Source organism: Pinus tabuliformis, chromosome 1_1 (assembly GCF_031772625.1).
Source record: "Pinus tabuliformis cultivar Carrire ecotype Pingquan chromosome 1_1, CPIR1, whole genome shotgun sequence".
Lineage (NCBI taxonomy): Eukaryota > Viridiplantae > Streptophyta > Pinopsida > Pinales > Pinaceae > Pinus > Pinus tabuliformis.
Window position 1 is genome coordinate 548,223,888 of NC_142297.1, and position 12,636 is coordinate 548,236,523.

The 12,636-nt window shown below is 37.2% G+C and overlaps 1 protein-coding gene across 1 annotated transcript; it reads right to left on the reverse strand.

Annotated features, from left to right (window-relative positions):
* Positions 1 to 10,100: 10,100 nt before the first annotated feature.
* Positions 10,101 to 11,936, reverse strand: LOC149214283 (polyubiquitin-like). Its single transcript, XM_089392253.1, has 2 exons — positions 11,811 to 11,936; positions 10,101 to 11,509 (listed from the first exon to the last, which is right to left on the reverse strand). The coding sequence occupies exon 2, from the start codon at positions 11,477 to 11,479 to the stop codon at positions 10,334 to 10,336; it is 1,146 nt and encodes a 381-aa protein (XP_089248379.1). The 5' UTR covers positions 11,480 to 11,509; positions 11,811 to 11,936; the 3' UTR covers positions 10,101 to 10,333.
* Positions 11,937 to 12,636: the final 700 nt, after the last annotated feature.

Consider the following 12,636-nt stretch of genomic DNA (forward strand, 5'->3'; position numbering starts at 1 on the left):
ACTTGAAGTAGTTCTAAAACTATCTTGAAGAATTGAAGCAAAGGGTTGGAGTCCTCACACAAGGTTTGAGCCTTATGTAAACCTAAGTTGGAGCCTAAATTATTGGAGAGGATTGAAGTCCTCAAAAAGACCAAGTTGGAGCTTGGTTTGATTTAAGATTGGAGTCTTCATCTAGGGTTGGAGGCCTGAAGAAATTATAAGTCTTAATATAGAAATTGATTGATGTAAAAAGAGGATTGGATTCTAACTAATAAACAAAATGGCTTTTTGGGCAGAATTCAACAATACAATTTCTATCGATTAAAATACACTTTTGAATGCATAAATGGATTTAGCACCCTCAAAAAACCCTGAGTCACTCAATATTTGAAAATTAAACAACTTGTGATTTTTTAAAATTTGTAGCAAATTTTGAACAAAATTGACAAAAAAATGCTTATAAAAAAACCATTTCATCTATTAATTAAACTAAACAAAAAAATCATTATACCTACCTAATAGATTTATAGACATCAAAATTTTTCAAGATAAATACAATTTATATATTCATAAAAATTAGAGGATTAGCCACTCCAAATAAATTAACATGCCTAACAAACTCTTACACATACCATAATGATAAGGCACAAACCGTTGCACAACACCATCGTTTATCCCCCAATGATAAAAGACAAACTACCATACAACACCACCACCTCATTGAACAATGATAACGATTCAATAAAAACCAACATGGATATCCAATATAATCTTAAATCATAAAGTTTACAATATTTGATAGCAATATACCCAATGAACTACGACAAAAGACCACAATGTCCCATGGTGATAAGGAACAAACAACCACATAACACCACATTATGGCACAATGATAAGGAACAATCTACCACACAACAACATATTGTCGAGCAGTGATCAAGATTTAATAAAAAACAAATCCCAAATCATACAATTTGCAATGTTTGATAGCGCGAATACATTTGCTTACTTTTAACTCAACACTTTAAAAAATAAAGATAATATACACTAGAGATGCATATAAGGATAGATCATAAGATAAATCGTTAAAAATAGTACATCCAACTCACTAGTAAGATGGGTCTAGTTAAATCAATAAATCTAAAGCAGACCCTTTAGCACCCAAAATTTGTTAGACAATACTAGTACATGGAAAATTTGATGCATAGTTTTAAACCCCAACTGGTCTAAATCAATCACTGATCAAAGCAACTGGTCAGCAAAGCACATCAAACTTGCCAATAAACCAAGTTTGGGGACCATTTGGTACCAATTAGGTACCAAACCACTACCAATTGGTCCACACCAGTTAGTTACACTATAAAATGGCCCGAGTTATTTTGTGCACACATGGTGAGGATAGGAGCCACCAATTATGGTTTTAGATGGTTTCTAAGACAACCATGGACAATTTCCCTCTAATTTTTGGCCCCCTAAACTTATAAAAGCAACCTTGAGCTCCTATTTGCCTCACACTTATCATTTCAAGTTTTTGTGACCTTTAGCACCCAAAACCTACTAGACATTCACAAAATCACTACAGGACAAATCTGAAGCAAACCTTTAGCATCGAAAACCTGCAAGCACTTATTTGTGCAACAAAAAATGATTTAATGGAAGTTGCATAGGTAATATGTTCCTAAGGCACCAATGAAACCATAGACATAATCAATATACACGGATGAAATAGATCACCAAAACAGAGGATAAGTTACTCATCATAGAGTGGACAAACTCCAATGGATCTTATTATTTCTCACACAAAATACACAGTGGCTCCAGATTACCAAATTAACTATATCAACACCAAGCCCAACAATGGTTTTCCAACAATCCTCTATCCACAAAGCCACTATCATTCTATATCTCCCAAAGAACAAGAAAAGTCTTGGGCTACTTCTCATTCCCTACTAAAAGAGTGGTAAGGCTTCTTATTAAGGAGACAAGTAGACTGATAGGCACTGAGAAACATGGAAGTACCGATTACTTGGACATGGGAGAAATCCATTAGTAAGATGTTGCCCTCCTTTTAGAAATTATAAATGTTTTGGTTCAAGGTTACTTGATGTAGTTACTCAATCATATTTATGTAGGTCAACTCTGATGATCCAAGTGTTCTAGGAACTTGGCAAACCTTCCTACTTAACAAAATATAGTGTATATGACTTGGAGCATGTTGATGTCTAGCTCTTTTCTTCTTTGGCCAATGTTTGGTCTATTTGTTCTCCTTCTCATTCTAATTTTCATTTATCCTTTTCATTACTTAACAAGGGGTGAATTTCTTGTTATTAGCATCTTTGGGGTACCTTTCCTTGCATAAATGTATCACGACCATTTCTCCCTCCTAAAAGACCTTTTGTCTCATTTGTAGATTAGGATGCATCTTATATTGGTCAGTGATTATGCTCCACTTGATTTGTGCTCCAAAAATTCTCCCCAAGTCCTTTAAGATTGGCACTGTATAAATTAAGAGCAAATTCAACTTGGGCTATTACTAAATCCCACTGCCAAGGATTGTCACTAAATGGACACCTTAATAAATTTCCCAAAATCCTATTCACCATATATGTTTGATTGAACTGAATTTTAGCACAGTATCTAATCTTTTCCACGAGTCTCTGAAAGTACCGAAAAGGGTGTCCTTTTCATTGGTTATAGTTTTGGAAATACCATGTAAATATACAATTTCCCTGAAGAACAAAAGCATCACATGGCTCACATCATTTGTCTCTCTATAATGTATGGAATGGACAATTTTGAAAGAGTGGTACTCTACTACAAGAACATAAAGATGGCCCATTTGGGTACCTTACAAACATAAACAACCTTGACCACATCTCTTCTCTATTAGACAAAAAAAATCACTCACTATTTCAAAGGTCATCCCTTCCAATATCCTTCCTCCAAACCCATTGAAGGGCATCTCTCCCATCAATGTTTCTCGCATTGATCCAAGGGGAATGCAATACTGAAAACCCTTAAACAAAAAGCCATCTAATAGGGTCTTATATACTTAATTTGCAATAATGTTGCCAAAGCACGGATCACTAGCATACTTATTTATCATTTCTTCAACGCTGACTAGTATGTTACTCATTACCACCAACATATGGCGCCTTCTACTTAAGTAATCATCCACTACATTGGTTTTACCACTACTACGCTGCACTACAATGAATTAGCCTACAAAAATGAAGCTTGTTTAGCATGTGTGTGGGACAATTTAAGTTCGGAATTTATGTATTTCAAAACTTGATTACCAATCATCAGAATGAATTCTTTATGCAAAGGATAACACCTCCAATATTTAAATTCTTGTACCGTTGTATAGAATTCTTTATTTTAGGTAGTCTATGTCTATTTAAATATATTTAGTTTCTTACCAAAAAAGCAACAGGGCTACCTTCTTTGCTAAATATTTTTCTAGTTGCAACTTTTGAAGCAACACATTAAACCATATAAAAGTTTACAAAGTTTTCTATGGTAAAAATGGGTGCTTATGTGTTCACGGGGCTTTAAATAGATTGTGATTGGTGGTATTGTTAAGCAACTCCTTAATGTTAAGCTCACCAATTAAAACCCTTGTGTAGTCTCATCTAACCTTTTTTTAAAAGAAATAGGTGCTTCCATAACACCTTTTGAGTTCAAAACTTTAACCTAATGAACCTTTTAACAACATACCAAAAGTTATTCACCTCGATGATAGTTAGATGAGTAGACCGCTCAAGAATTGTCTTCATTATTTTCGGATCCATGCTCAATCCACCTACTGAAATGACATTACCCAAGAATACCAACACAAGACTAACTATTTTCAAAGTTGATAAACGACTCTTCCACTTGAAGTTAGTCTAGTACCTTCTTCATATGTTTTCCATATTTTTACTAAAAATAAGGATATCATCAAAAGAGAATATGATAAATTTTCCAATGTGTGATCTAAATACCTAATTTATTTATTGTTTGCATGATGGTTGTTAAAACATTGGACAAGTTAAATGGCATCACAATCCACTCAAATAAGTCATCCTTGGTTTTGTAAGCATTTTTCTACTCATTGCCTTCACAAATTTGAACCTAATGGTACCCACTCATTAGACTCTTGGAAAAGATCTTGGCACCTGAATTTACATGGCATTTCCCTAAAAAGTTTTCGCTAATAAATTGAGGGAAAAAATTTAATCTTCAAAAGCTTAGCATATTTGGTCACATAATCTTACTCTTTCCCTTGTATTTTTTAAGGTTCCTTCCCATCATAGAGCAACATAAAACTTCAATTTTGACGCTGCAATTCTAAGCCTTCATGGATCAACTTCTTGAATTACTTGCATGTCACAGTATTTCTCTAGCTCTTGAAACCCATCAATGAACAAATCTAGATTTAATTCACCTATACTCTAGTTCCTTCATTGACAGTAGCTTCAATACACCTCCCCATGGGATCTATGGCTCCAAACCAACTCTCCTTTTGGCCTTGGCGGTTTCGTCTGATACTGGATGAGCTCGCGGTGATGCAAGATAGAAGCCCTACAACTAGATCTCCACAATAGAACAAGTAGTTGATGATTGAGACAAGCCAAGGCTTGTGGTTATGTCTCCCTAGTTGAGGAGTAAGGTTCTCCTCCCCATTTGAGAGGAAGTGAAAATTACCTCCCTAGTTGTGAGGAACACCATATTCTCCATGTATCATGCACTAGGCGAGGACTAACAGTGATAAGTATAGTGAAGGCATTGGTAGGGACAATGGAGGGTTGGATAAGCATCTAGGACTCGTACTCCTTCAGGGTTTGGAATCCAAGATAGGAAGTAGTTTCGTGCACTAATACTCTTCGAGGATAGGATAGGGTATCCAAGATGAGAGTAGTCGAAGAGGACCATTATTCTTTAAGGATTGGGAATCCAAGATAAGAATAGTCCTGTAAAGACATACTTGGTGAACATTTGGTTGGGCTATGTGCCTTGAGAGGCAATGATGGTGGTGTCCAAATGTATGCCTCCTAGCATTGTGCTCTAATCTAGTGGCGAGTTCGAGCTTGTTAGTCAAGGCCTTGCTATATTGCAATCTGACAATGTTGGTTATGATGTTGATGCTTGATGATGGCTTATCAATCCGAACTCTTCTTATGAGAATATTTCAATTTGAGAGTGTCTTTATATCTTGGTGTGTAATTATGAATACCTCCCTTGTTAAGAGCGAGTGTTAGAAATTGTAACTAGGTTCAGTCTTCCTAATTATCATTCTACTTGTATCATTGTATTTTCCATGTAAAAGCAAAAGAAGAGAAATAATTTATTATTATTATTTCATTAGTAAAGCATGTTCTTCGTGCTTCTAAGGTTTATTGAGTCAATCTGTTGTACAAGAGTCAAGTCCTTGCTATAAGAAGATATAATACTGCTTCTCGAAGTCTTTGCTTCTAGTGATGATTTTGGTCCCTTCCATAGGCTATTATCGATTCTATAGCATAGAGTTGATGCCCGAATTTTGGACAAAGATACATCTCAGAGAGGCTCGGTCTTTAAAAAGGCAAGACTTACTTCGCATAGGTCACACAATTTCATGTCTCAGAGCTTCAGAACTTTGCATTATTTCACTTCCGAACTTCACACTTATTTCATTGAAATAAAACTTCATAACTTTCACATTTTTCTTATGCCTCAGATTTCATATTACTTACAGAGAATTGTGCCTCAGAATTTGTCATAGATAACTTACATACAATTCTTCCACCGAGTCTCTTCCACAGGAATGAGATTCTTCTAGTCAAAATTTTGATCATTAGTTGTCATAATTGTTTTTGTTGTAGTTACACACTTTATAATGATGTTTGGTCTTGGACCTACTGCACACCTTGGATTACTTCTACCATAATTCACACTTTATACACCAATGTTCACAGAGATATGTCACTGATTTCGTATCAAGCTACCATCGAATTTTTGGATTGCTTCACAAGTTCTGAATCTTGTTTAAGTATAACAACAGAATCAGAATGTTCCCAAAAGCTACCACGGGTCACAGAGTAATATCATAAAACTTGTCCATAGAGAAAACATGTCGTCATAACTAAGATGCCACAGAAGAAATGATGTTACAGAACTGTATTGCCTTAGAGAAAATTTGTTGTTGATGTGCTTCAATAGGTTCTCTTCTACATGGTTCTTACAAAACAGATATTCTTATCATACCATAAGAAATAAGACTGAACACACCTTTTCCTGAGCTCAAATTTTAAACAAAAATACAATGATAGTAATTTGGATCATAGAATATAAGTTTCGGACCTCCTTGAACAAGTGCTCAGAATGTTCCCAAAAGCTAACACGGGTCACAAAGTAATATCATAAAACTTGTCCATAGAGAAAACATGTCGTCATAACTAAAATGCCACAGAAGAAATGCTGCTACAGACCTGTATTGCGTTAGAGAAAATGTGTTGTTGATGTGCTTCAATAAGTTCTCTTCTGCTTCAATAGGTTCTCTTCTACATGATTCTTACAAAACAGATATTCTTATCATGCCATAAGAAATAAGACTGAACACACCTTTTCCTGAGCTCACATTTTAAACAAAAATACAATGATAGTAATTTGGATCATAGAATATAAGTTTCGGACCTCCTTGAACAAGTGCTCAGATTTTGAATCAAGCTACAGACTTTGGTTGAGGCTTTCACTGAACTCGGATGCATACCATAGAGAGAATTTTTGAATGTCTCAGTCCTTGACTATTGTCTCTAGATGCCTCTGCTCCTTTTTAGTATTCTTTTTAGAGAGATATATATCTTCAGAGAAGCCAACAAGATATGATCTTGAATCTGCCTACACCTTAGCTATTCAAGAACTATTCAAGATCCAATCTGAGGGTAGTACGAAGTATGTAGACTCTCAAAAGGCAGTCCGAATTCTCTATTACTGTGACAACTTTCCGAAATAATGAAAATTGTGATTATATCCAAAACTCTGAGTAGGTCATCTTCAAAGTTATATTTCTACTTTCAAGTATATTTCTGTGTTATGAAATATCCACAGCCACAGGTCCAAATTTCAAGGACAAGAGTCCCTGTTAAATATCGTGCATCCAAGGAGCAGTATGAAATTTGTCAATAAGGAATTTCCCTGTGGTTTGAATATATATCCATTGAATTGTCCATAAGTCATCTACAGGTCTGAATCTTCTTATATCATGATTAGAATCAAGTCTGAAGTTTGAAGGAAGTTAATTTGACCAAGATTCCTGTGGTTGATAATCTGAGTTGTTCCGAGTTTTATCTGGTTTGAAGTCGTACTAATGATCCTTGATCCAAATCACAACATATCCAATGAAAGGTTGTGCATGACATTCATGCATGTCGTCTTCTAGTTTAAAAATATATGCGTCTGAGTTAAGTTGGATCTTCTAGTTACATGTGAGGATCCGGAGGACATCACTCTGTGATATATGGGGGCAGAGTAGAAGTTTGTTGTAATCTGAAGATGGCCTCGGGACACTTTACTTTGACTCTTTGGAATATTCTTGATTATATTGCTGAAGAGCTGTTGAAACATGAGGATCTAAAAGGATATATTGATTGCTTTATTTTGATTGCTTGATTATAACCATTTTTTTATGATCTCTCTGGAGAGGATTGCAAGTAAATACTGAAGACTGTCTGGGCTAGAAGAAGTTATAATATCAAAACAAAGACAAAGTTCGTGACTAGCCTCAGGATTCAAAGGGAGCTTTGAATCTTGAAAGGGCTGTGCATTGAGAGGGAGCTTTTGATACAAAAAGAACCTTGAATTTAAAAGAAACTTTGGACTCGGATGGAGCAGTTTAATTCTCAACTTTTGAAGCATGTCTTTAAGAATTATATTTTATAACCAAAGCTGTGATAGGCCTTTGACAAGCCTCTGTCCTAGATGAAGTACTTGCACTTCAGGGACAAACTTGGACTTGTTAAGATAGGTTTTCTCTGTAAGAGAATAGACATATTCCCTATGTGTCATGTTTGTCCAGATTAGGGAATATGGTTCAATAGCACCATGGACAGACATTTTACCTTAGGGCTAGTAGTCAAGTATGGGACAATCATTCTACCCTAGAGAATGGCTCAGTAGACGACAGTCATTCTTCCCATGTCAAGGAAGAATGGTCCTTTAGGCCCAGTTACTCAAAAGAGTAGGTGCCTTTTTTGTGTTGGCCTAGTCACTCTATTAGAGTGGGTGCCTTTGTGAGGCTTGATCACTTGTTGAGTGAGGCCTGTTATGTTGGGGCTTGACCAAGATAATGGCAACCCTGTGATGAAAAAATATCCTTTAGGGTTAGACCCTGTGGTGTGAGGAGTTGAATAAGGTTTGGCCAACCCTATGTAGTTGGAACATGGTTGTTCCAGGAGGTTTGACCTTGGTGATGGCAAACCTATACTAGTCTGTATACCATGAGGTTAAGGTGCCAACCGGATCATGGTGACTGGTTGTTGTACCTTAAGCTAGGTACCCTGAATGATGGTATATAGTATTGGTGTACCTTAGGCTGGGTAGCCTATATGATGGTACATAGGGTTGGTACCTTGGCAGTAGCCTAGATGGTATCTAGATCCCTGGAACAATATATGTTGATTTAATGCCTTGGCAATAGCCTAGATGGTAATCCCTAAATCAACAGTCTTTTGGATTAGTGTCTCAGCAACAACCTAGATAACACCTAGAGTCTTAAAGAAGCATGTCTATTGAGTTGTTACCTTGGTTGTGGAAAAAAACCTTGATCCATCTAACTCCAAATCTATCATGTAAATATTGTTTTGTACCATATGGTTTTCCACAGAGTGCCTCTAATGTACTTACCAATCAATGCTGCTTTTTTGCATTTCACGATTGTGGCAGACAGTACCAGAACATTATTTAGGAAATAAAAGGATTGAACAATACAGTGAAAAATTGCAAAATGCTGCTTTTTTGCATTTCACGATTGTGGCAGACAGTACCAGAACATTATTTAGGAAATAAAAGGATTGAACAATACAGTTAAAAATCTGCAATTTTAGAGGAATTTAAGAAGTTAATGATTATAGAGTAAAATTTAAAAAACCTGGTTTCCCGATTCATTCATACTAAAAAATCAATGTACTTACAATTTCTTTCCTTGAGGTCAGTGTGGAAAGTCGTCATCAATGAGCTTTTAAAAGAAGAGACCAAGAAGCTTGTTGGGTTTAAATTTGGCGAAAAGCATTTCAAATCCACAGGAAAGAAAAACTGTAAAATAATTCAGGGGATGAAAATACACACATGAATTGACAACTAAGATCATCGTATTACCTTAACTTTGATATATGCTTTGTAATCTTCTGCAATTCCTGAAACACTATAACTCCACTGTAAGCATGAAAATTTCGTTTACTGCCATCAGAATCCTCTTGGTCTCTTCCTAACGACAACAAATATTTCCTAACAAATCCATTTTGTAATAGGGACAAATCAAACCTATATGTAAACTTGCCTGGGTACTACACAAGTTTGGATTGTCATTATATTCAACGCTATGCAAAGCAATAAACAACAGCGATACACCCACATGATGCATGGGAATTATGTGCCCATATGACACGATATTATAGCTTGGATGAAAAACAAAGGAGTTTGAGTATGTAAAATAATCACCTCCATAATCATTCGAGTACATAACTAGTGCACGAAAGTACGAAAGCAGTAGACACTGAAGATGCTTTACACATACAAATGATTAAACTTCTCAAATTGAGCGTGCCATTGAAACTTACACACCCATCAAGAGAGGTTGCATAGAAATAGAAATTAGCCCATGTACAAGCACCAAACAATATCAATTAAATTCCAACATATATAAAGCATCGAATAATTTGAACATGCCGTTTTATTTCCATCACAAAAGTCAAAAGTGCATAATTCACCTCACATTGTGTCGACAGATAGTGCACAAAAGTACTAAAGCAGTAGGCATTGAATACGCTTTACACATACAAATGATAAAACTTCTCAAATTGGGCATGCCATTGAACTTACAGACCCATCCAGAGAGGTTGCATAGAAATAGAAATTAGCCCATGTACAAACACCAAACAATATCAATTAAAATTCAAAATATATAAATCAAAGAATAATTTGAACATACGGTTTAATTTCAATCACAAAAGTAAAAGTGAATAATTCACATAACATTGACAACCGATAGAGCCCCTAATCTTTGTGAAGGAAGGTCTAACAACAGAGAATACGAAGCCAACATCTAAAACTGATAAAACACCAAGCCTTTACACAGTAAGGCTTTAACGTCAAGTGAAATTCATTCCCCGCAATCTCAAAGGCCACCACGCAGACGCAAGACAAGGTGGAGGGTGGATTCCTTTTGAATGTTATAATCGGCGAGGGTTCGGCCATCCTCCAGCTGCTTGCCGGCAAAAATGAGCCTCTGCTGATCAGGAGGAATACCTTCCTTGTCTTGAATCTTAGCCTTCACGTTATCAATCGTATCAGAGCTCTCAACCTCTAGTGTGATGGTTTTGCCTGTCAACGTCTTCACAAATATCTGCATACCACCACGGAGGCGAAGGACAAGATGCAGCGTAGATTCCTTTTGAATGTTGTAGTCGGCCAGAGTCCTCCCATCTTCAAGTTGCTTCCCTGCAAAGATCAATCTCTGCTGATCCGGAGGAATCCCCTCCTTATCTTGAATTTTGGCCTTGACGTTGTCAATAGTGTCTGAGCTCTCAACTTCAAGCGTGATTGTTTTTCCGGTCAGGGTTTTGACAAAGATCTGCATACCTCCTCTGAGACGGAGAACAAGGTGAAGAGTAGATTCCTTCTGGATGTTGTAATCGGCAAGAGTGCGTCCGTCCTCAAGCTGTTTTCCGGCAAAAATCAGCCTCTGCTGATCCGGTGGAATGCCTTCCTTGTCTTGAATTTTGGCCTTGACATTGTCAATTGTATCAGAGCTTTCGACTTCCAGAGTGATAGTCTTGCCAGTGAGGGTTTTGACAAAGATCTGCATTCCACCTCTTAGACGGAGAACAAGGTGAAGAGTCGATTCCTTCTGGATGTTGTAATCTGCGAGAGTGCGTCCGTCCTCGAGCTGTTTTCCAGCAAAGATCAGCCTCTGCTGGTCGGGTGGAATCCCTTCCTTGTCTTGAATTTTAGCCTTAACGTTATCAATAGTGTCTGAGCTCTCAACTTCAAGCGTGATTGTTTTTCCGGTCAGAGTTTTGACAAAGATCTGCATCCCTCCTCTGAGACGGAGAACAAGGTGAAGAGTCGATTCCTTCTGGATGTTGTAATCTGCGAGTGTTCGGCCATCCTCAAGCTGTTTTCCAGCGAAAATGAGTCTCTGCTGATCAGGAGGAATTCCCTCCTTGTCCTGGATCTTCGCCTTTACATTGTCTATGGTATCTGAGCTCTCGACCTCGAGGGTTATGGTTTTTCCGGTCAATGTCTTCACAAATATCTGCATTTTGAAATCTAAAAATTGCAAACAAAACACCTGCACAGAGGAAGCGCACCATTAGAGTCTCCGCATAACCCCAAGCCCTCACATAATATATAACGAAGCCTTATAGCTACTCATAACACATAAACACGGATAAAACAGAGAAACAGCTCGGAATCCTGAAATAAATAATAGATCAAGGGAACCGCCTCAAAACTGGACAAAAATTACATGTAAGAAATACTCAGATCTGAAACCCTCGAACAATGAATTTAGAGAGAAATGCAACAAACTAAAATTATACAACAAAAACAGGCCAATCGATTGGGATTCGCAGCTGTGTGCGACAAAATACCTGAAATAAACTTGTTGAGAAAACGCTTCCCCGGTCGCTTATGAAAAAATGTCCAACGCTCGATTGAAATCACTGTGAGAGCAAGAGGCGGAGACATAGGCCATTTATAGGCACCCAACCGACTACCCTACCATAACCAACCAATTGCAACACAACACGTGTCAATCGGATAGATATTGCGAGATATCTCTAGAAGATGAGATTGCCCAGTCAAAGGCAACGGCCCGCTAGCTCGAACCACGAGGTTAGCAAACTTGGCCATGACGTGGGATAAAGCGTATTCGTGACTATGTCTGAACTTGACGTTGGAGTTCCACGAAAGCCATGACGTGGGATAAAGCGTATTCGTGACCATGTCTGAAGTTAACGTTGGAGTTCGACGAAAGAGTAGAATTTTGATTGTGACATTTTTACCCCGCCATAAATTTTTTGTATATCTGACTTATAGGTTGTTGGATATATTTTTGGTACAGGGTCTCCACCTTCATGGAATCTCAAACTTGCTAAGTCATAAATTGTTGGTATATCTGGTTTAGGGGTTGTTGGATATATTTTTGGTGTTATAGTAGCAGCGGCTAAGTTTGATATTGGGCCTCACCTATATTACTCCAACGAGTTACTGATTCAGCATGGTAAAAAGAAGAAAGAAGAAATTATTTTAACTTCCACGAGGCTAAAGATAGCTTATGGGACAGATTGCTTCTTCATCTGCTTGATGTATTCGGCGCTTTTTTTGTGAAGCTTCACAATAAATGCTCCCATTTTCTCGACAAACCCCTCGTTAAATAGATTATCCCAAGAGCTAGCTGTCAGCGTATCTTCATAA